The following is a 25,903-nucleotide window of genomic DNA, read 5'->3' as shown; positions in this document are numbered from 1 at the left end:
TGAATAGTGGCATCAAGCACATCTCGAAAATGGAAATTCCAAAATAAATATAGTAAAAAAAAAAAGCTACGAATGATATAATATAATGTAAACTACCTAGAAACGACAACTAAACATCAAAACACATTCAAATTAAATTGATAAATTTCCATCACAGAATTAGGGCAAAATTAACGCTTTGATGTTCAATTGGCAATTACTTTTTGGATGTTAAACCATATCAAATAGGAGAAAAAAATATACAAAAGAAAGTATATTCCCTTAGTTATAAATTTCTTAAAAATCTGTCAAAAGCATATTTTTGAGCTCTTGATGTGTGGCCTTTAAGTTGCAAAGATTCTTCAGCGCAAAATCAGAAGTTTCTACGCTCACTATTTGGATATTCCAAGATTTTCAAGGTTTTTAGTACTTCTGAGATTTTTTTGGAACTTCTATTTATTTATTTATTTATTTTAAGGGTTGCAGAGGCATTTAGATAACGATTTATGAACAAAAAAGTTTCAGGATCAGCATTTGGTATGCACCTGACAGAATCAATTCTGTTTTTATACCATATAATTATGAAAATACCATTGTACAAATTTAAATATATTTCTCTAATTTTACACCTTCCCCATATTTAACAAATTTCCATTAGCCATCCTTGTTTTATTTATAAATGAAAATTTCATTTAACTTCTAATACTATGTAATAATTATGAGATGCTATTGGACATCCTACTAACATTCAAAATTATTAGCAAATTGTTCCTTCCATTAATGTGAGAGCCTTCCATGTCTTACTACGTGCTTAGCTCTATTAGCTTGAGAAAAGGAATTGCATTGAACACGAAGAACATCATTGTTCACAATGAGTGGGTAAATCTAACTTTGCATTTTTCCTAGCATTTGTTTCATCCACCAAAATAATATCATCTACAAAAGCATACACTAGGGGTCTTAATGTTTCTAGTCAATCCATCCATGATTAGTACAAACAGAAACATACTTATAACTAAAACTTAGTATAATCCAACATTTATTGGGAATTCACTACCCTGTTACTGTTAGAGCAAACACCAAGAAATATGAAATTAAATCAAGACAAATTGCACAACACAGAGATTTAACAAGGTTCACACATTGATGTGGTGTGTTACGTACTTAAGCGAACAAGAAAATGTTTACTATGCAGAAAAGAGATTACACCCAAGCAACAAAAACTCGCCCTAAAACCCTAGCTTGAAAACCCCCCCCCAAATTACAATGACAATGCTCTACAAGACAATAGTACATTATATACTCCAAGCCTCGGGTTGACCAATCGGGTATTCGGGTCGTCACCAAAATATGTCGGAGCGGGTCAATCTTCAAAATAAGTCAAGAATTTGAGACAAACTTAACAGTTACCTCACAATTTTAATCTTTAGTTATCTCCACATATTTACTCGAAACATTTTTCTTCTTTAAAACTTGCATAATAATTCTCTAGGAACTCTATCATAAGCTAATTCTAAATCAGTAAAGATCAAATGAAGATCTTTCTTATATGCTCTATATTTTTCATTATAGTCTCTTAAGCAAATAAGTAGCTTCTGTGGTTTATTTTCCTAGCATAAAATCAAATTGATTATCCAAGAATATAACTTTACATAAATAGTATTCCTATTGAGATTAGGAAACTAAAAGTTATTTTTCTTCAAGATACTACATGAAACTCTTTCCATTTTGGAGATGACTTTGTTTGTTTCTCTCCGATGTTACTAGGAACTAAACTTTTGGTTTGGATGAATAGGAAAACAAAAAAGGAGGAGAAGATGTTGGGTTAACTTGTGTTTTGCCTGCATTGTTTTTCTTCCCCCTACAAAGAGCATAAATAGAGTTGCTTTTGCTATTAGATAGTAGTGGATGTTGAATTGCACTCAAAACATTTGTGAGTTGGAGGATGATGAAGAGGTATTTCTCTTTTATTTCTTTTTATTTAGCTGGACCAGATTAATAGACCACACCAACAAAAAGGAGTGATGGACTGTGGTTTAGTGTAGTCTAGATATTTAAAAAGTACACGGAAGAAGCAAGCAGGATGAAGGAGAGACAGCAGCTTGTTTTATTGGAAAAAATTAGGTGAAGTATAGAAGAAAAAATGTTTTTCACATGGGAATTTGTTTTAATGGAGGAGGTTGGGCACACCATTAGTTTTCCTGGTGTTACTGGTTCACTTAATGGGAAGCCTGGGGTGAAAAGGGTAGAGGAGATATTTCCACAGGAAGAGGAGAGATATATATATGTAGTGTTGGGTACATTGTTAAGGTGCCCATCCTTTTCCATTTGTTTAAATATAAGCATGGCTTTAGGAATCGGAATTGAATTGGTTGAATCGGTCAAGACTAATCCGATTTTTAAATTTCCCATGAATCATTTTTATATTTATTTTTGTCATTTGTTCCTTCTTTTGTTCAGTAAAATAATATAGAAGCAATGAAACTTTTCTCTTTTAGCAATACAAGATCCCTAAATCTAATGAATTAAAAACAGACACAAAAATCATAAAATTTGAGAAATCTTTGTTCCTTTTTTCTTATTAGGCTTTTGATTGATTTTGAGCAACTACAACCAATTCTAATTAAAACCCGTGTCTGGTATTTGGTTTTTAAACTTATAGGTTAAATATAAGGGGCTGACAAATTTCATGTCAAAAGCATATAAGATTTCCCCTTACATTATTATCCTTTCAGGTTGTTTTTTACTTGGAAGTAAACATGAGGCATTCTATTCTGGCGGGGAAGAAAAAGACTTCTTGTTTTTTTGTGCTAACGAAGGATATTCAGGCTTTTGGCCTAACTAGTCCCGTGGACCCATACTGACCTCACAACTGCATGGACTGGATCATACCGGGGTTGAATCAACTTTTACTAAAAGCAGTGAAGAGCACTAAACATCCTGTATGAGTGGCCAAGGTGTGCCTAGTGGAAGTCGAACTTAGGACGTAGAAAAAGACCTTCTAGTGAAGCTTATCGAATGCTGAATGTGCCACCGCTTCACTAGCCAGGTTGCTTAAGCTACCTTGCGGACTATCCAATGCCAACTTCCTTCGGAGGTAGCCTTATAGGAAGGAAAAAAAAAAAAAGGTCCTTCTGGGTGTCACTATGCCTAGTCAAATATTATGCTTCACTATTTACTATTTGATAGTACATGAGTTAGTCCGTGTGATAGAGGACCACATATACATCTCAGTAGCTAAATTTTAGTCCAAAATAAGCAAAGAAAGATGCTCAAACTTTGATCAAAAGTTTTCTTAAAATTTACCAAAATGCCATCAAACGAAAATGAATATAACATACAAAATGACATTTATTATAATTTTATTTACATCCTCTACTCATTTTAAGCTGTAATTGGACCAATGAGATGCTTACTCGGTTTTCTATCACATGGACTAATTCATGTACTGTCATATGACAAATAGTTGAATGTTATACCCAATGAGACATAGTGATTGAAAAGACAAAACACCCCCTAAATAAAAAATAAAAAAAAAAATTGAAAATTAGAATGGGAACTGGGACAGAGGTACCAAATTCTTCCAATCTGACTACTATTGGGGATGAGCATCAACTACTTCACATGTTCCATGTTTTCCTTTTTTCTTCTGGATAAATGGGCATCAGTTACTAAATTTACTCTTCACATGTTCCATGCTTTTGTGGGAAAGAGAAAGAGGATAGATCTGAGATGACAAAAATATCATTTCCTCTGCTCAATTGTTGAAACTTTAAAGGAGGTTAGTTAATCACGTTTCTTTACACCCACCAACCCACCCCCCAAAAAATAAAAATGAGAAAAGTTAATCACGTATTGAACAACAATGGCTACCTCGTGTTATCCAACTAATTACTCAGTATCTTGAAATCTCAGTGATGCTTGCCCAGGCCAGTATACTTGGGAAATCATAATAGACTTTAGGCTTAGTTTGATTGTCAAGAAATTAATAGAAAAAAGAGTGAAAAAAAGCCTTACATAGAAGAATTGAATGGTATTATAAATACAGAAAAAGGATCCTACCGTTCTGGCATAGGTTACATTTCGACACAAGTTGGCACAAAAGACTGTGTTACCCCCCCCCTCTCTCTTATGTGTTTTGAAGATACTTTTACTTGTGCTCTCATTGGCTCATGTGTCTGATGTTTTCTGTGCCAGTTGTTGGTTGGTCTATTCATTTCATGCAACTTGCAACTTGCAACTTACGTCTTGCGTGACTTTGTTTTCTCATTTTTTTCTGTTCTTGGATTGTTAGGGAAGTGTTTGTTTGTTCTTGAGGTTGGTACCTAAAAATGGAATAACATGAATGTTTTTTTTTTGGTAAATAGAATATGTAGCTTGACTTGACTTTGATAAAAAGCTGGAGGTATGCAAAGCCTTCACTCGTCTCCTGTTAATTGTTACCTCCCTCTCCCCCTTTTTTTATGGTGTATCCATCTAAAAATAAATAAATAAATTGAAAGCACTACTATACAGTATGATAGATTAGATCACTTGTAATCACATGTCTATCAGACATCAAAAACAATAAATGTATAAAAGGACCCAACAGAGAGAAAAATATAGAAGAGGCAAGAAGATAAAAAAAAAAAAAACTTGTTTCTATTGAGATGCATCCATCATTCTCTAGGGTTGTCAATGAGTAGGGTAAGGTCGAGTAAATGACTAACGGGCATGTGGGATAGGGTGGGTTGGGTAAGGGTGAATGGTAGAAATTTATGGTAGTTAATTAGATGGGAGTCATGGGACCCAAATATTGTCAATGAGATTTTTTTTTCCACAAGGGGCCGACTAAGGAACCAAGAAGGGGTAAAATAGGACCACAAAGGGGTAGCAAGACGATTGGGCGTCACTTATTGATAATTTCTAAACGACCTTTTACTTCTACGACTATTATTATATCAAGAAGAGTTGGGGATAAGAAGGTTGAAATATCGGTCTTTCTTGGACTTACACTAGATCTAGTTGTCTAGTTTCTTGTCGATGAGCTAGAAGCTCACCCTTGTATATATACATAGAGTTTGTCAAGTGAAAAAACAAAGCTACTTGATCATATATTGAGGATTAAAAAAAAAAAAATACATGAATGCATGAAAATTAATAAGATATTTTATTATGATGTCGCTGAAACACATTTGGTTACTGAAATTTGCTGTGGAAGGGTCTCTTTGACATTTCATAAATAGGGGGTATTTTGGACATTATGAAAAAAAATCAGTTGACTTAACAACGATTTCTAATAGTTATGGTCGTTATATAGAATATTTTAGTTATAGGGGAGGTGAGTGAAATTTTTGAAAAGGTGTAAGCTTAAGTTAATATTTCGCCATAATTCAAGAGATGGACGATCGGAGGGATGACCGGCCCACAAGGCTCCGCAGAGCAAAAATATGTGGGCATTACTGGGCCCACGACTTATTGACCCAATCTCTCACTTGAAGAAAGGCAGAAATCCATCTTACTATATGCAAATTCAATTCATAGATCACCACGGAGTTGAGCCGCAGTACACCTTGTAAGGGTGGACCACCCGCCTGGCCTTGGCTTAGTATTTCGACCGGATTCGTCGGGAACTCTTTCTTATAATTTAAAACCTACAGCTTTCAGACTCTTTCTTTCTGTGTGGGACGATGCCGGGGAGAGAAGGGAATGCGTCTAGGTGGCTAACAACAACAACACAACTACATTTTGGCTTTTCCCCCCATGAGATGAGTCCAGTGCATTGGACCAATGGATAAGAGAACTGAGCTGGCCCAAAAAGCGCTTGGACGCTCTACGTACGATGTAGATGATATGAAATCTAACATCCATCTAATCCAGGCGTTGGCTTATCTATCCAACAATTAAAATTATCCACATCATGAATCAAAATAGCTTATTTAAAAAAAAAAAAAAAAAAATCAAAAGGCTATTTTGTTTGCTACCCTACAGAGAGAAGACATTTTCAAATTTAAATCTTATAGCCCCATCCAGCATCATCAAATTGCAAAAATGGTTTCGTCATATATGGTGGTCATATTTGATTTCGTCATATATAGAATTATTATATATGGACCCCTAGCTCTGAACCATAATTGTGCAATCAACATTTATTACCCTGACCTGCATTAGGTTGGACAAATGCATAAGTGTATGTAGAAAGTAAATCATGAAAGTGATCCATTGTATGTATCCTTTCTGTCACTTTAAAGAAATAAACAATGGCAGAGTAGGAGGAGAAGGTAGACTAACTACCACAATAGAGTAATTACTCTTTAACGTGCATGTAGTTGTAGTTGATCCATACTCTCCTATTAAGGCTATAATCATAATCTTAAGGAGAGGGTGTTTGAATACCTATAATAAGTTTTTGTATTTGATCGGCGTGAGATTATTAATTTTGTTTTCCGCGTTATCTTTACTTGTATGATGAAAGAACATCTAAACTAAAGGTGATGCGTCCCATCAAGGATTTTTAACGAGCTTTATTCTTTCATGATCATATGTGAGTATGATTGTATAAGAAGTTCAAAATCTAGAAAGATTCAAGCAGTATATATCTTGTTATACCTAAAAATGGCTCACCAACGAGCATCCGACACGTGGGATGCTAGAAGCCAACTATAGGGTTGAGATTTTCCACCAAGGTTCTAAAACAATGGAACGGTCATGGGATCGGTCAAGGCCAAAATCGTTCTGATACTATTTTGGAACAATCTGAATTGGACCATATCGAACAGATCTACCCCTATTTTGTTTAACCCCTAGACTATACATGTGGAATAGGATCGGAAAGATCAAGATCAGGGATTGATCATGGTCATTACCATTCCATTCTGGCCAATACTAATTGTTCCGTTACTCTTTTTAGAACTATGCTCCCCACCGCCTCAAGGTAATTCTTGACAAAGGTAAACCGTCATTTCGCACCTCTTTTGGATATAGGGCTTCATCACACTAATCTCATAAAGAGGAAAAAAGAAATCCTAGGGCCTATTGCTCTTTCAGTTCCCAACACATATAGTTATTGTTGCTGAAAATACTGACTTTGGTATCGGAGAGTCCCATAGAGTCCATCTTCGATCCTCGGATCCTTAGGAATCAATAAAATCCTAACGACCCAACAAACTTATACCATTCATATGTGATTCATACCAAGTCAAAAAGGGAGTCCATGGAAGGTCTCTATACGTATTAAATGGCATGATTTCTATGTTGTTGTTTTCTTCTGTGGCTGAGTCAAATAAGTCCATGTGAACAACTACAACTCCAATCTCCAAATATCCTGGGTGGACTGGCCGCGATTGGAACAGTGATATTGCTTCATTTAAAACAAGCTTTGGTCTGCGACTAACTTGTCTTCCATGAAGCCCGTGGATTCACACCATTGGTCCAGAAGAAAGTAAAGCCATAAAGGGCGGCAAGGAATTTGAAAAGGGTTGTTGTGAATGGTTCTTGGTTTATATTTTCTCTGTTAGGTTCATATTTTTGGAAGGAAGAGAGAAATATAGATCGAGATGGAGAATGAGCAGCTTGTTTACCCTAGAACCGATCGCAAGACTGTAGAGAGAAATAGGAGAAATCACATGAAGACCCTCTACTCCAACCTCAGTTCTTTGATCCCAAATCAGAGCTCTAAGGTTCTCTCTCTCTCTCTCTCTCTCTCTCTCTCTCTCTCTCTCTCTCTCTTAATCCTATTATAATCGCAAATCAGTCATATTTAAGTTTATTATAATCCTATAAAGAAGTTAGGATTTTCTCTATATATATTTGTAACGAGAGTTCTTTTTCTATAATCTATTTAAGAGAGAGGTTTGAGGAAGAGTGACTTTAATCCTGTTTTCTACTGATAATGAAGCAGATCTGATCTTATGTGAATTTAGGTAATCTTGTTGAACCACGTAGATCTTTCTGTTTACATTGTGTGATTTTTTGTTTTTGTTTTTTTTGTTTTTTTTTTTGGGCACTGTTTTAGTTTCTCATTTTTCTATATTAAGGTTTAATAAAGTTTAAAATTAACTTTATGTCTTCTTTGGAAGAATAGTCATTAATCTTGTTATAGTTGTATCAAGCAGCTTCACCTTGCAGTATTTCAAAGTTGGAAGCTCTCTCTCTCTCTCTCTCTCTCTCTCTCTCTCTCTCATAATGATCTCTGTTGGACTTCCAGGAAATGCCACTGCCTGAACAACTGGAAGAAGCTACTAATTACATAAAAAGGTTAGAGAATAAATTGGAAAGACTGAAGGAGAAGAAAGAACACTTAATGGGGATAGAAAGATTAAGTAAAAGCATGAACAGTGGAATGATGGTAAAGTTGACAGCACCACCCCACATTGAGATTCATGATATGGGTTCTGCTTTGGGGGTGATTCTAGTAAGTGAGTTCGACACTCAGTTCATGTTCTATGAGATTATCCGTTTGCTTCAAGAAGAAGGAGCTGATGTTGTCAGTGCCAAATTTTCTGCAGTCAACCAAACCTATTTCCACACAATACATTCTGAGGTAAGTAAGAGCTACAGTTTGGATCTTGAGAAAACCAAACTACCAGGAATTAGTTTAAGTCTTTATGTTTTATGAGGTGAAGTGATCAACATTATGGAAATTCCAGGCTTTTATCTTCAGACCCAATTCCCACCACCATAGGAATTGCAATTCCCATGAAACAATGGATTTACCTTTGTTGGTGCATTCAAGGTTTAAGAACCTGGAATCGGATATGGGATCAGCCTCTATTGATTCTGATTGAAATTAGAATCCGAATCTGGCCAAATTGGCTAGAACCCTAGAAAGTGGAATTGAAAAGAAATAGAGATTTGGGAAAAAGATCACTTCCTGGTTGCATGCCCCCTACACCCAAAAGAGTTGGTTTCTCTCCTCTGAGGGCAATCGGCCCACCCTATCTCAAACCCTCCATGAGGTGTGCTCCCCCACACCTAAAAGATGTCTTACACTGTCCCACACCCGATGGTTGGTGTGATATGAGTGCAGTGGTTACCTGTAGGGGAGGGGATCTAATTCCCCTAGATACAAGGGGGGTGGCAAAAGACCACCCTGCCCATTGGTTAGATGCGTAGGAGTGTCAATCGTCGGGCCAGGCCTGCCTCGGTCAGGCCTAGCAGGGCATAGGTCCTTGGACCGTGACCTACCTATTTAAGGAATGAGTCGGTTCGATTGGTCTCGTGTTGGGTTTGGTCAGGTTCCGGGCTTTAATCGGGCTTCTCCTAATCAAACCTTAAACTGGGTAATATACCAATAAAGTCTTAAATGAGCTTTAAACAGTCTTTATTTTTCTTATCTTTAATCTATTTTTTTAAATTATCAATAATTTTGAAAAGATATTACACTTAATTACAATCAATAATTGACAAAAATATCAATATATACCCTATTCTATCCCAGAAAATCAAAATATAAATATAAACGATCGAGTTAAATGTGTCGGTTTGAGTCGGGCTTGTAAAAGGGGCCGGCCGATCAGGGGGCCCATTGGGCTTACCCTTGCACCATGTACTATCTATTTATAAACAGGCCAGCCTTAGGCCCGACACATTTAATAATCATTGTAGGCCGGTCCGATCTTTAAATGGTCGGGCTTGATCGTTCCAACCGATGCGGGCTTAGGATTGACACCCACTAGATGGCAGATGCATGTGCACCTCCCCTTCTTCGTCTCCACACTGGCACAATGGCCACATGACCAAATAGCGATCCTCAGTCTAAAAGATTTTTACCGATCCATGTGTTCTGGAGTTTTTCATTTAAAAGATTTGTTGATCTTGCTATTATAGGTAAGTTTCACTGAATTTTTTTTTATTTTTATTTACTGACTATAAAAAGAGAAAAAAAATGACAAAAAATGAAGATCAAAGAACATCAGTGGCCGATTCCAATCAAGGTTGCAGAATCGATTTATTGAAATCAGGGTCAGCTTATTCCACCAACTCTGATTTCAGCTAATTCCATCCACTCTGATTTCTGAAACCATGGGTGCAGTTGGAACTAATACTAATGCAATCATGGGAGTTGAAATTACCATGGTCAATCACTCCCCCTTTTCAGTACTTTTACTGTCAAATTTTGAAGAACCAACAGCTTGTATATTGTAATAGAAAAATAATGAGTTATTTCTACTTTGTTCTTGCCTTCCTTTTGTATAGGTAGGAGAGTCTTCTCTTGATTCTGGAGCTGCAAGGATATCCAACAGACTAACAAAATTTGTCCATGAATACTTCCTTCTCTCTGAACATGTGGCCCAGACTGTTCAGCAGTGTTCAACCTCTACCAATCCTCTTTTAATTTGAGAATCATTGTCAAGAGATTATGGACTTTGAAAGGAAGAATTACAAGATCCATTTTGGTAATGGTTTTTTGAATTGTGTTTAGAGTTTCAAGATCACATACTGCATGTCAACCTGTACTGGCATTTTCCTATTATTTCTTAGCACAAGTGATGTTCTTCACCCATTTACTTGCCATTCCAATCTTTACTGTCCTTGTCTCATTGATGGGTAGGGTAGAAGATAGAGTACTCTCACCTTACCCATTCAAGTCCCCATGTGGGACTCTTTATGTGCTTATTCATATTTTATTTGTGTACCTTATATGTATGATTAGGTGATGACATCTGTTCTATGCTCCTTCATCCACCCGTAATGTTAGCAGGTAGGTTAAATTTCATCACCCAACTGTACATGCAGCATACATGTACGGATAGGTGATCCGGGATCCCTTAAAGTAGGTAGGAATCTTGCCTACTCAACTAGCTCAATCTTGATGGGGAGAGGGGGAGTAAGGGTAAGGAAACCTTCCCCATTTAGTTACACAGGAAAGATAAGCTTGGCCAGACTTTAATGCCTAGGTAAGATACAGACAAGAATGCCACCGGGGGGGGAGGAGGGGGAAGTGAGCCCGGATCCTCTCCATGTCGGTCTACACCTCATGGTTGGTGTGAGATGGTGGCTTGAGGTTAAAAAACATGGAGATGATCCAAATTGAGAGAGAAAGGGTAATAAAACCTTCCCCAGTTAGCTACACAGGAAGGATAAGGTTGGCTAGATTTTATTACCTAGCTAAATGGGTAAGGTATCGACATTTATATCCTTCTGGTTTACCTTCTTTTTTTTTTTGGTTAACGAAAAATCAGTTGAACCTGTCGGGTATTACCATTCAGGCTCAAAGGTAAACCCTAGTTACACGCAACCTGTCTAGTTTACCTTTTTACCTCTTACCTATAAAAGGAGGAATATTTAAATAATGGGAAGTGGTTTTGTGTTTGGAAGCGTGGCCTATGCTAGTAGTACATATATGCCTATTGCTCTTTTCCCCTAAACAAGGGGTATGAATGTCTTTTTACATAGAGAGGAGAGAGATTGACATATGGGAGTGTTGCCATAGGCCACATTCTTGGACAATGTACTTATTCCCTTAATTTGCAGGAGAAAGACCCTGCCTGTTTGGCGTTCCCTACGCCCAGACACAAATAGGTGTGAAAATACCTAATTACCCTTATGTGCACTAGGTATTTTCACACCCAATTGTATCTTGGCATAAGGGCACAAACGAGCAGAGTTCCTTTCCTCATAATTTGCAAATGTTATAAGGGAAGGGGTCGAACATGCACTTTTGAGGTGAAATAAGAAGAAAAAAACCAAAAGAGAGGATATTATCGATGATTAGCCAAATAGATAGAAGAAATTATCGTCCATTCGAATCAAATAGAGGTGGGTATTATTCCATTTCTGTGGTTTAGAGCTCCAGACCACGGTGTTAATTACTTGATTGGTGGATCAGAAAATTTTTTTCTATGTTATAATTTAAGGAAAAACTTGCCCACACTGCAAGAGTGTAATTTTCTTCTCTCTTGGATATTTTTATTATTATTTGTTTCTATTATAAATATACGAGTCTCATATTAATGATAACTTTTCAAGACAAACATTGGTGTCACGTGAAAATTCTTTCCCACACTAGCAGTGTGGCTCTCCCTATAATATATATGGGTTTTAGATTTTAGGCCATAAGAAATCATTGCCCATGGCCCTTTTTTATTGTTTATGTTGTCTAAAAGGTAGTTAGTTCATTGTTCATTATGTTAAATCATATGAATATCTTTTAAGAAAAATTATTATTGTCATGATGGTATATTATGTTTCAAATATTATGAAATATTTATTTTGTTATGTGGGCAAATGATATGTGTATTTTAAAGTTCGATAAGAGTATATCATCAAGATTAGCTACACGTGAAATTTTATACTTTAAATCAATACCCTTTTGTATTGATACACATCCTGTGTATGTGTATGTCCATATATATGTACCATTAAAACTGTAAATATTATTGTGCATTATCCTAACCTTGAGTGGGGACAAACAACTAAGATTTATTTTTAAGTTTTGGAACCATCACCTTTCAATGTTACATGGATTACTATCCATATTTAAATATTAAGCTAAAATACTTCACTATGGTATGCTCCGTCTATCTTATTAGTCTTCGTGCCTAGTAATGGAACTTTTACTTGGACCATATTGGGATCCCTAACCTTGTCAAGAAGGGTACGTAAGAGTAAGACTTATTCAATGTTTGTTCGATCCCCTAGGGGGTAGATACACTAAAAATAGATATGATGTATATTAATACTTAAGAAAAACTTCCCAATGATGTTAGTGTGCAAATTTCCTTCCATATATGTCATTTTATTGTTATTATATTGTTTTCTGAATATGTAAGTTCCATGTGGATGATATAACATTTTAAGACACCCATTGATATGGCTTGCAGATTCCTCCCCACATAGATAGTTTGGGGAACCATCTCCCTAATCCTAATTAGTTGTTATCACAAAGCGTGTAAAACCCAAAATGAAAATAGAAGCAACGGATGAAAAAAAAAAATTAAAACTTCGTTGGTATTTTATGCTGCTGGTACAAATTAGCCCAGACAAAGAAGGATTGCACTACTAAAAAGTTGGGGCTGACCACCACTAAATGCCCAAAATTGCGCCATATTCTTTATTATATATATATATATATATATATTTGTCTTTAATTTTCATTATTCTAGCAAAAATTCTTTCACAAATTCTACTGCAATTAATGACTTGTGGCGGTATTAGCTAGAGTTTGGATCTGCTACTCATATGATCACATGATCAACTAATGAAGAAGGGTATATTTAGAAGCAAAAGATATAGGTGTTGGATGCTGACATATAAGACCAAGTGATTATACTGACATCTTACTATTACAAGAGTGAAGTCTATGAAGAGGGGTATTTTTTGAAGCAAAAAAGCCAGGTGTTGGATATTGACATGTCCAACTAGGTGATCGTACAAACTATTGATCCTTTCTCGTATTAACTACTACATGTGTAGGTAGAATTAGCAGCAATGGGGATTTTTTTTTTTTTTTTTCTTTTGGTAGGAAGCTAGTCTTAGGCTGCGTTTGGTAGGCATTCAATTCCAAAAACGACGTTTCGTATCAAAAAAATTAATTTTCAGTTTCTGTGTCAAAATGTCGTTTTAAAACAATAAATGGTGTTTGGTGAACCTGTTTCAAGAATGATAACTCTAGTTACTCACTTTTTTTGTATTTGAATGAAATCGAAATGACAGAATAAGGTTTTGTTGTTCCATCATTTTGTGTTTCTACCCTTTTTTTTTTCACCAAGTTGATACAAAACACTTTATTTCGTTTTTTTGTTCCCATAGAATAAAATAACGCTTGAAAAGTTTTTCTTAATGACTACAAAATGCAGCCTTACTGCCACTAAAAATTATACTTTTAGTGGTGGTAAGAAGCACCACTCGATGTACTACTTTATTAAAAAACCCAAAAAGAGTTGGAGCTAATAACGGGGTCTATCCTCCTACTTAAGTACTTAGGCTATGTTTGATAGTCATTCATTTTTAGAAACGATATTTTGTATAAAAAAACAAGAATTTCAGTTTTTGTGTCAAAATCCCGTCTTACAAAAAAAAAAAATGGTGTTTCTTGAGCCTGTTTCAATAACAATTAGAGCCCGTTTGGTATCGTTTCTGTTCCAGAAATGCCGTTTCGTGTCAAAAACGAAATTTCAGTTTCTGTGTCAAAATGCAGTTTTTAAACGAAAAAATGGTGTTTCAAAATTTCATATTTTTATCGGGATTTTTTTTTTTTTTTAAATGGAACGAAACTGGGAAGACGGAACTCCAATCTCGTTTTAAAAATTTTTTTTTTTCACTTTTTGTTCCAAAAAAACTGAAACGGACCATAAATGCACCAAACAGAAGATTCCATTTTTTCGTTCCAATAGAACAAAAAAAACTCCAAAACTGTTTTTTTAGAACGATACCAAACGGAGCCTTACCCAAGTTGTTCCTTTTTTTTTTTTTTTTTTTTTTTGTGTGTGTGTGTGTGTGTGTGTGAATTTGGAATGAAATCGAAACGGCGGAACAAAGTTTTATCATTCCATCATTTTGTGTTTCTAATGTTTTTTTTCTCTTTTCGTTCGAAAAAAACCAAAAAAATCAAGTTGACACCAAATACTTCATTCAATTTTTTTGTTCCCATAGAACAGAAAAACGTCATAAATGTTTTCCTACATAACTACCAAATGCAGCCTCAGCCTTAGATGCAACAAATGGAAAATCCTTGATTATGGACTTGAATTTTATGTTCAACTTTATATATATATTAATAGTATTTTGAGTTTTTTCCCAAAAAATAGTTAATCTGCGGCCGTAATTAAACCTATCAATAAATCTAATTTTTTAAGTAAAAAAAAAAAAAAGACCTCCCCTACCGCGCCCATGGCCCCTTCTATCCTACCCCCCCCCCCCTTGCCACCTCCATGAGCATTAGGAGAGGCAGTAGCCATAGTAGAGTCATCCTTAAATGGCCTTGGGTAGGATTTTTGCCTCATGGGCTGGGCTCGATTCTATAAATCCCAACCCAAGGTTGGGTTGGGCCCAAAAGCCAATGTATGTATAATTCTATACATGGTAGTTTTGACACATTATATACATGTTAACACCATGTACATGTGAAGTTCACCATTGCCAATAGGTTTGGTAGCCTGGTGGAAGGGAGCTCTTGTCCCACCATTACTTGAGTCAGTTGATAGTGGGTTCAAGTCGGCATGCTTTACTATTGCTTGTTGGTCCTATGCAAACATTACTTGTCATAAAGGGGCTTTGGCCTCAAGCTTATGATTACTACCATGGAGCACCATTTTTCTTTATAAAAAAAAAAAAAAAAAGTTCACCATTGATTTATATAAGGTGAAGTTCTTCCTTAGATTATACATAAATAGGTTTGCCCCATTCGACATATTATATAGTACCATGTATAAGTGGATGAATAAAATTCCCCCTTCTCCGTGTTTTCGAAAAAAAGAGAGCTAAGTAGAACCTATGCTATTATATGAGGTGCAATATACAAAATTCCTGACATAATTTAATTTTTTTGGGTACAAATTTCTCACATAAAATTGAAAGATTGAAGACTTGAATCCTTTAATCTAAAATGAACAGAGCATCGGTAACTAAAAGCCTAAATTTCAAGTTTAATACTTTAAAATTAGGATCAAGTTTCCCTACGATGATGGAGAGGTGAACCTCATGCGCTGTGAAGGAAAACTTATCATTAATGACACTACCAATTTGGTATTGCCTACGTCTAGACACAGACAGACACGAAAAGACCATACTACCTTTTTATCCCATGCAATGAAGATGCTCCTATATAGGGGTGTCAACCGGTCGGGCTTGAAGACTTTCAAAGGCTACACCGTGTCCGCCCATTTAACTAATCGGGCTTAGTTATTGAGGGCATGATACACTTTATATTCGGTCGGTCGGTCTCGGGTTATAATCGGGCTACCTTAATCGGGCTTTAGTCGGGCCTTAACCGGGCTACGAACATATTTAATGTTAAACGGGCTTTAACCGGTTTTTAAACGGGCCCTCTTTAAAATGTGCTCTTATATTCCGGCCCACTCATGTAAGCCCAAAAAAATGACAATAAATTAATAAATGATACCAAATATAACCATTATTTAAAATGTGAACATATCTTTACTTTTTACTTTTTATTCTTTAATTTGGGGGGTAAAATAGGTATTCTACAATCATTAAAGGGTCGGGCCAAGTCGGTGCACAATAGGTCGGACTCGGTCGGGCTTTATTCGGTCGGTCTCGGTCTGGCACCCGACGGTCCAAGTAGCAAAACCGAGACCAACCATTTATAAACGGGCCGGGCTCAAGCCCGACACATTTAATAAACAGTCCGGTCTGGGACGGTCTATAAACGATCGGTCCCGATTGCGGGCCACGAATTGACACCCCTACTCCTATACACCCTTCCAATGACTCTACACACTGACGACCTACACCAAACATGCAGGGCTTTTTCTACCTAAAATTATATACAAATTTCAATCCTTACTCAAGCTTGGCTTGGTCTGGCTGAAGCTTGATAGACCGGAGCTCAAGCCGAAAAATCCCACCCATAGATCAGCCCCGGTCCTGGCCCAGGTCAAGGATAGGACAAGCACCAAACAGGGACAGGCCCTTCAAAGACATGGAGGCCCAGCTCAGCCTAGTTACGCCCCTAGTCCTGCTTCTACAGTCCTACACAGCGGCTTTTCTAAACCGAACCTGATACGCTGTTGGAGGCTTGGAGCTAGCGTTTAGACAAGAAACCTTCGGTTCCTCTAAGGAAACCCTAGCAAGCCGCACCATCTCTGCTACTCTTAAACTAACGCAGAGAAGGAAGGGGAATTAGGGTTCTACAGAAGAGAAGAGAAAACCCTCCTCAGAAAGAAGCAATCAATCAAGCAATGGTAGGGTTTGAGATTGGAACGGTTCCGTTCAACCCAGATGGTTGGGGTCCCCCGGAGACTCCTGCAGCACTCCTTGCCAACCACCCAAGCAATGTCCCTTTTGCTCCATTCTCTCGCTCTGAGAAACTAGGCCGCATTGCAGATTGGACTCGTAACTACAACAACCCTTCTCGTGGCAACAAAAATCCTTCCGACGCCGTTTTCGATTTCACCCTGGACGACTCCTCCGCTGCCCTAGCTGCCGACGACGATTCCAATTTCCGCCTCGTCGATGGTAAACCCCCACAGCGTCCAAGGTTCGGACCCAAGTGGCGCTTCCAACAGCAACGCCAACTCCCCCAGCGGCGTGACGAAGAGGTCGAAGCCAAGAAGCGAGAGCAGGAGAAGGAACGAGCTCGCCGTGATCGTCTCTACAACCTCAACCGCTCTGGCGCTAACGTCCAACGACGTGAAGCTGCGGTCTTCAAGTCCTCTGTCGATATCCAACCCGAATGGACCATGCTCGAGCAGATCCCCTTCTCTACTTTCTCTAAGCTCTCCTTCTCTGTCCCTGAACCCGAAGATCTCCTCTTCTGCGGTGCTCTCGAGTTCTACGACCGAACCCACGACCGTGTCAATCCAAAGAACGAGAAGCGCTTGGAACGCTTTAAGAATCGCAACTTCTTCAAGATTACCACCACCGACGATCCCATCATCCGTCGTCTCGCCAATGAGGATAAAGCTACTGTCTTTGCTACCGATTCGATTCTTTCTAGTCTGATGTGTGCTCCCAGATCGGTTTATTCTTGGGATATTGTGATTCAGCGTGTTGGGAACAAATTGTTCTTTGATAAGCGTGATGGCTCGCAACTTGATCTGTTGTCTGTTAACGAGACGTCCCAGGAGCCCCTGCCGGAAGCTAAGGAAGATATTAATTCTGCGCATGCCTTGAGTGTTGAAGCCGCTTATGTTAACCAGAATTTTTCACAGCAGGTTTTGGTTAGGGATGGTAATAAGGTTGCTTTTGAGGAGCCTAATCCTTTTGCTTCCGAAGGAGAAGAGGTTGCTTCTGTTGCTTATCGTTACCGGAGGTGGAAGCTTGATGATGATATGTACCTTGTTGCGCGTTGTGAGCTTCAGGGTGCCACAGATGTGAAAGGGCAACAAGCGTTCTTGACCTTGAATGCCCTTAATGAATTTGATCCTAAGTATTCGGGAGTTGATTGGAGGCAGAAGCTGGAGACGCAGAGAGGGGCAGTGTTGGCTACAGAGCTGAAGAACAATGCGAACAAGCTGGCAAAGTGGACTGCTCAAGCACTGCTGGCAAGTGCAGACATGATGAAGTTAGGTTTTGTTTCAAGAGTTCATCCTCGAGATCACTATAACCATGTTATATTAGCTGTTGTTGGATATAAGCCGAGGGAGTTTGCCACACAGATTAATCTGAACACTTCTAACATGTGGGGAATTGTGAAGTCCATTGTGGATTTGTGCATGAAATTGGATGAGGGAAAATATGTTCTGGTGAAGGACCCATCGAAGCCGCAAGTTAGGATATATGAGGTTCCTGCAGATGCATTTGAAAATGATTACGAGGAAGAGCCATTGCCTGAGGACGAACAGGTGCAACCGCTAGCGGAGGGGGATGCTAATGGTGGGGAGGCTTTGGCATCTGCTAACGATGTGGAGGAGGAGAAGATTGAAGCCGAAGGCTGAGGGGTAATAATTTTTTTCCCGTAAAGATTCTTGTTCATTTTAAACATAATACTTGGTTTCATGATTCAGGGCTGCTTTGTTCCTTACCCTTTATTTTTCTTTTTGGGGCGAGGCTTTTTATGGTTGTTCTTATTCTTGCTCTTCAGTGACTGAACTTATGGTTTGTAGGATACAGTGTTGCGTACTTTAGAAGAAAGATTGATATACTTCCTGTATAAGAATTTATTTCCCTTTCAAGAAAGTCTGTAGTTTCAGTGCTGTGCTGTTATTCTGGTGCAGAGATAGTTAATGTGTTGCATTTGTGATTACGTATTCTTTACCCATCACATTGTATCTCTTAGGTAAGGTCACAGTTCACAATAGATTAGTACTGTGGTCATTGTGTGGTTTGTTAATCTTGAAGAAAGGGAAGGGCACATGAGATGTTTAATGAACACCTAAGGTTTTGACGAGACTGTTTTAAGTTTAATAAAATGGAACCTGTATGAACTACATGTGGGTGAATTTTCTAGCTGGGAGGCAGGGCCTTGTTGTGAAAAAGATACGATTCAGATGATTAGGGTTTAAAATCAAGGTAAATGTGTGAAACTAGTGTTTTAAAAAAGTCAGTGTTTTGAAGTAAAACTTTGTAGGATGGTTTAGCAGGGAGAAATTCTTAGGTCAGATGGACGAAGTGGGTTTGTGATTGAAATTTCAGTAAAATATTGAAGTCATCCTTAAATTGTGAGGCATGATGGCTTTCTAGTCGATGAGACAAAAGCAATGATTAATGCTAAGTTGGAGCTATGGTGATCAATCTTAGAACAAGAGGTTTTAGGATTAGTAAATCGAAGATGGAGTATATGATGTGTAACTTTAGTCACAATATGATGGATAATGATTTGTTAAAAATTGAGGAAAGAGAGATACCGCAAAGCAACTATTTTAGATATTTGGGGTCAACTATAGATAAATGTGACATTAAAGGATGCTATTTCATAGATGATTAAAGTGGGATGGATGAAGTGGAGAAGTGCGACCGGAGTATTGCTTGGCTATGATATGATGTATGGGGCGGAATAATTAAGAAGTGTCAAATAGAGAAGCTATGTGTAGCAGAGATGAGGATGTTAAGATGGATGTGTGGCAAAACCAAGTAGGGTAAGGTAAGGAATGAATGTGTTAGAGTTGTTTTGGGAGTTGCCCCGATCAATAAAAAGCTTCGAGAAAGTCATTTGAGGTGTTGTGGTCATGTTCAACGGAGGCTCGGGGATGCCCCAGTAAGGAGAGATCTGATTCTGATTGAAGGAGATAAAAGAGTTTGGGGCATTCTTAAAATGACCATACAAAAAGTAGTGAGGATTAACATGCATAGTTTAGGTTTTGTCCCATGTATGGCCTCAATAGAGCCGACTGGAGGGCAAGGATCCATTTAGCTAACCCCATTTAGCCGAGATTTTCCTGACTTGCTAGTGTTGTGCTCCTTCCTTTTTTACTTTCATTTCCCTTACCTTTTTCATTTCCTTTATTTTAATTTTAAATCTCCTCTTTGTTTTGTATGGATCCATGTAGCTCACCCCATAAAGTTGGGGACAAGGTTTAGTTTGTTGTTATTGTTGATGGCTTTCTAGGTTTTCTATTAAATGAGTATCTGCAGTAGTCGGATGATTAAGTATGCCCATAATGTGGGATGGCTGGAAAAAGATGGAATTTATTTGACTGAAATTTCAAATAAGAAAATCTCCCTAACTTGGAATTGTATAGTTTGATGGATTTCAGGGGTTTGGATGGAATTTAGAACCTAGAGTTGACATATGGGACATGGCATCAAGGTATATGGACTAATGTGGCATATTTGTATCCAGATCGGGCGTGTACGATACATAATCGATACATAAAAACATTATCTATACTCTATAGTTATGATACAGGCGGGGGTACCCGATACAGATCGATGGACTGATTCACTTGATTCACAACCAAAATTGACAGAAATTATTAAACAAGCCAAATTTCACTTTAAAGCTCATCGAAGTGGAGATCGAACATCAAACATGCGGGTTGAAGTATGTAAAAATTGTTTTTATTTTTAATTGATTTTTTTTTTTTGGCCTAGTATCACATCTAAACTGGAAAACTAACTAAGATTTGTATCATCTTAAATGACTTGTGATGTGTAATTTGTAATTATGTTTGTGCTGAGTACTTATTATTAATAGTTACATACTGCTTCAGGTTTGTCTGATATGTTACTAGTAGAGGAGTAGTACAGTTAACTTGTATGGATATAATGTATGTTACTTAATACTTAGTAGTATGTGTTTACCTACATATTGTTCACTTGGTTTGGACCTTTAGGGGTTACTTTAAGCTAGTATCCTAACACGCGAATTGATTCCCCCCCCCCACCCCAACCCCCCCCCCAAAAAAAAAAATCTTGCTTAATTGTTTCTTATTACTAGTCAGTAGGTTTGATACTGCACTTGCTAATGAAGATTTGAATCACAGAGATGTTGTGAAGACATATATAATCTGACATTGGTTGGATATCATTATTTATTGTTTATTTATGGTGCATAGTGCTTTAATCAATTGTTTGCATGTATCATAAGGCATGTCTTTGCGTATCAAAATGTATCTAGCGTCCCTGACACACCTCTTAAAACCAGATTTCAGATATCGTTGCTCAATACCGATACTTGACACCATCGTATAGGATACACTTAGCTCGCCTCAAGGAGTTGGGATAAGGTTTAGTTGAGTTGAATTCTTGTTTGATAAACTTCGAGCTGGTGTGGCTTATTATACATTTTAGGCTTTAAAATAGAACACTTTATTTCATCATATATTAATGTAGGACTAGATTGGACACCCAACTAGACCCAAATCTGCAGGAACTTTTATACCAGAGAACAACCAAAACCAGTAGCAAACTTATAGCAGAACATTAGACTTCGACCACAAACCAGAATTGATAAACGATCTCAATGAACAGTAACCAAAAGCGAAATAAATCAGCAGCAGTCTTAGGATTAAACCAGAAATTTTAATAACAATATAACACCTCCAGTAGGTTCAGATTACATATGCTAATAGTCCAGAATGTCACAGTAACACAGAACAAAAAACAGAATCTAAATCTGGGCAGATTTGACAATCGGCCAGAACTGCTTGACAGTTCACTCCAGCAGATCCAGTGGTCTGATTGACCCCAAAATTGGATCGATCCTTCCTCTGGATAGGATTATCCTTCGATCAGAATAAGGAGGCCATCGGATGGCAGGTTCTCCAAAAACAGCTGGGCCGATAGGAATGAAAACAGAGAAGTTTAACCCAGAAATCTGCAGAGAAGTTTGATCACTTACCTGAACTGCTGGAGAAGAGATTCAATAAGAAAACCAGATAATAAAAGACCCACTCGGACTTCTCGCGGCAGAGTGTCGATCGGATCACACACCAATCCTTAACCCTTGATCAAACACAAAGGTATAGCCATGGAGCAACCCAGCGGCAGCAGCATGAGAACTTTTTTTTAATTGTCAAAATCGTGGCTCATAAAAGAGCCCTCTTCTTTATTTATAATGACGGGGAGGGTTTACAAATAATAGCAACTCAGAGTTACTAAAAACTGATTACAAGAAGTTACTAAAAAGTGAAATTTTGAATCTAATGAAAATAGAAACTAGCCTTAAACAGAAATTAGAAACTAACAATGACTTGAAATTAGAACTAACTTAGGACTTCAAAATAGAAACTAAATTAGAAACTATTAAGCTACTAATAATCTCCATCAGCAGCCCAAATCGTGGGCTGACTTGGACCATATCTGGGTCGACCCAGTCAGCCACTTGGGTTGACCTTGGTCTTGGTTCTCCTTGTGTAAACCTTTGTCGGTACTGCATCATATATTCATATTCATCTGGAAAGAAGTAGAAGGGAACACTTCATTTCTTTCCATAGCATTTGAAATTGTTGTTTTTGCATTAAAAGAAATGCTGCAAAGAGGTGTATTATGCTTTTGTGGATTAGAACTGTGGATGTTTTGTGACCCTTTCTCCTTTCATAGGTGTTGGGAGCAAAATATTTTGTCAGTATTTAGACCATATTTTCATGCATTACGAGGTTCTTCTGAGGATATGGTTTAACTTTCCTACTCGTATTCAGTTGTTTGTTTCTTGAAACATCATTGACTTGATTGGATCAAAGGATGGTGGAATCTCATGGAGTTCATGGTAGGGTGCTTGGCAGTTCATCTTGCAAGCTAATCTTTCATTTTTATGAAAAGAAAAAAAAAACACTAATAGAAAGCTTTATTTGCATATGAAATCATTGATAGGGTCAAAGTGAGGAGACCTCACTAGGATTTTGCCTTGAAGAAATGTATTTTGATTTATTTTCAGCATTTTCTGTCTGGTTTGATTTTTATAAAGGGCCAAGGTAGAGATTGAGGGGCATTTAATTTAAAAATTTATCACCCTCTCTCTCTCTCTCTCTCTCTCTCTCTCTCTCTTAATTGTATACAAGATTCATTACATCAATAAACCTAAAAGTCAGAAGCCCAAAGTCCATAGAGTCGATGGTGCAGATTTATGGCTGAACCGGATTGACCCTTCTGGAAATTTAGGTGGCGATGAACCGGTCCAATTTTTGGGTCCAGTAGGATATAGGGACTTTGAGTTATTTGTAATTTTGCAATTTATTCATTCATTTATTTATTAGAATTAGATAACGTTAGTAATATTTGCGTATTTGGTTTCAAAGTCTAGTTAGAGTTTGGTTTAGAGTTTAATTTCAGTTTTAGGTTACAATTACGAGTCCTTATTTATCTCTTTTAATACAGCATTATAATCAAATGATAGGCAGATATGATGAATTGAATTTGTTCGAGTTGTTTATCGTTACTAGGCTGGTACAAAAGCAATAGGTTGTGAGACCTGTCTTCTTCTGCCCTCTCCTTTCTCTTCCATACTCTGTTTCCAGTGATAATAGCATGTCAACACAATCGAGTTAATCTCTTTTTCCATGGTCCCTTTCTTCCTGTGGCTTGGGGTGCTGATATTTCTCCTGGAGACTGCCCATTGTATTGGATTTCAGATTGAAACTCAAAACGGTTCCGAGAGATATCTCCTTGAATTCAGATCTGAACCAAAAGCCATTGTCCTACCTGGATTCAGGTATTTATTACTGATTTATGGGCTTGAGATTGAGTATTTTGCTGCATCGTTTCAAGAACACAGTGGAGTCAGAATTCCTTCCTGAAATTTTTGTTCGATTGAAGTCCTCATGTGAGAGAACTCACTTGAATCAAATTTTGTTTACCTTCACTGTTCTCTCAAGCCTGAATGAAGGTTGAAGACAACTATCATATTGAGAAGTTGAAGCCCTTTTCTTTTAGTTTCTGACATTTACCCCTCCTTTTCCACTTTATTTCCCTTAACCCTTATCTTAACTTCATTTCCAATACTATCCCCATATTAAAAAAAAGACCTTTGAGTCCTAAAACATATCCACCTTCCAAAGTAGCCTTTCTATCTGGTTATATAGAGATTGCGACTCTCCCCTGTATGTATTTAGATTTTAATTGTTGAGTGACCCACAAGTAAGATCCGAAATGGGTTTTGGAATCCCAAATCCACGTCAATCCAACAAACAATAACAAACTCAACCTTATCCCCACCATGGTTTTGACCAATGATCAGGGTCCCAAAATTTAGGTCGAAATTTCCGAAACCAGGTATTTTTTTCTAGTCTATTTTGCAAGAAATTTGGGTTGAAACCATCAAAACTAGAAATCTCAAAAATTCGAAGCTTAGAACTATGATCCCAACTTGAGGGACCCAATTGAATAATCTTAATTGCATCAATTCCCCCTTGTTTGAAAAAACTTGCCCTTGAGTTTTGTAGGATTGGACAATCATCACCACTCTATCGGCATCATCAAACACTTGCTTACGAACAATCCATTGCCAGACGTCTAGGATTTGTGGAGGAAGAAGAAATATATAATCTCGATCTCCTTACGAACAAGCCAAGTGGTGTCTCTTCAATTGCAATCTATTCTTGTGGCTTATCAGCTTCAATCGGATTGTCAATCAATTCCTCTTGTGGTTGCGTTGTTGGTGTTGCTTCAACTGGCTTTAAAGGTCTATCACATTGCAACCCTTTCAAGACAATAGTGTGTAGTAGATGAGAAGGCTTTAACATACATTAGTTCCCTTAATGGGCAAAGGCAATATTCGGTTCTTTCATCCATGGTTGACTGACTATGATGACATGTTTGGAAGAGGGAAATACATGACATTTAATACCATCAAAGTAGCAAGAAACTGAAAATTTGATGAAAACATAACCTTCAGATCCAATGATGATCCCATCTGTCTTAGACAACATGCTTACTACGGACTGAGATGTGATTCTCATTTTTCCGTTTATTGATGTAATGGACCTCTTTTATAAGCCCATAACTGTGGTCTTAATTCTATACAAAGAATTTATTATATAGTAAGATTGTGTGGTCCCATGCGCTGTTAAGTTAGTTTGTTTAGTTTAGAAAAGTGTTTATTAAGTATTTTATGTCAATAGTTTATGCTATTTGGAGTCTTCTACAGCAAGGATTTGATCAGTTTAAGTGTGTTTTCATTTAGGTAAATTAAAGAGATAGTTGTTTATTTATTAGTTTATGAATCCTAAAGCCAGTTTATTTGGTGTTTATAATTTATAAATAGGTTACAATCATTCACGGATTTATAGAGTTTGGAATGGGAAATTGATTTTATAGTGAAAGTGAGTTGGGATGGCTTCTCTCTCTCTTTCTTTTCTCTATTATCTCTCCCCTCCCATGCAATTAGTGTTCTTTGGTGTTTTTTTTTCTTAGACATTATTCTTCTTTTTGTCAATTACATGTTTCTTACCAAAAGAGAAAGCAGAGAGCTCTATCCTGATTTGAATAAGCAAGGCATCACACAGTCATTGAGATGAGTAACTATACTATTGATTACTGCATGCTGCTCATCCAATTCTTCTATGATCTTTTCGCCACATTTTTAACTGTGTTGATTGCTATGTTGGGGACTGGGAGTTTACCTTGAATCTTTGATACCTTCTTCAGCCATTGTGCTGGGCAGTGAAGTTAGCAATGCTATGATTAGGAAGATGCACACTTCAAATATGTTAATTCTAAAGCTTCTTATGCATGCACGTCATTCTCTTGCTCCTGTATCTGTCAATGTGTATCGTATCCATTCCCTGGCTTTGATTTGGCCCCAAGGTGGCCTAGCTAGGTTCCTTCCTGTAATCAGTGGACACTAAATATATTGCCCCACTTGGAAATGGTAGGCAATTAGCCAGAGCAGCAGATGCTGTAGCAAAACTGATTGCAAAAGAGGGTAAATCGGCCACATTAAATT

General features: G+C 37.4%; 2 protein-coding genes across 2 annotated transcripts in view; both read left to right on the top strand.

Moving 5' to 3' along the window:
- The first annotated feature begins 7,239 nt into the window (after positions 1 to 7,239).
- LOC122094262 (transcription factor bHLH162-like) lies at positions 7,240 to 10,471 on the top strand. The gene is made up of 3 exons (XM_042665013.1): positions 7,240 to 7,637; positions 8,165 to 8,500; positions 10,156 to 10,471. Exons 1-3 carry the CDS (start codon positions 7,515 to 7,517, stop codon positions 10,297 to 10,299), a joined length of 603 nt encoding a protein of 200 aa, XP_042520947.1. The 5' UTR covers positions 7,240 to 7,514; the 3' UTR covers positions 10,300 to 10,471.
- A 6,144-nt stretch (positions 10,472 to 16,615) lies between these two features.
- LOC122093650 (eukaryotic translation initiation factor 3 subunit D-like) overlaps positions 16,616 to 25,903 on the top strand; it is a 10,506-nt gene continuing 1,218 nt past the window's right edge. The window contains exon 1 of the mRNA XM_042664012.1: positions 16,616 to 18,521. Within this exon, the coding sequence (XP_042519946.1) occupies positions 16,821 to 18,518 (1,698 nt within the window). The 5' untranslated portion in view covers positions 16,616 to 16,820 and the 3' untranslated portion in view covers positions 18,519 to 18,521. The remainder of the gene's footprint in view (positions 18,522 to 25,903) is intronic.

This window comes from Macadamia integrifolia, chromosome 11 (genome assembly GCF_013358625.1).
Source record: "Macadamia integrifolia cultivar HAES 741 chromosome 11, SCU_Mint_v3, whole genome shotgun sequence".
Taxonomy (NCBI): Eukaryota; Viridiplantae; Streptophyta; class Magnoliopsida; order Proteales; family Proteaceae; genus Macadamia; species Macadamia integrifolia.
This window is presented reverse-complemented; position numbering and strand designations above follow the sequence as displayed.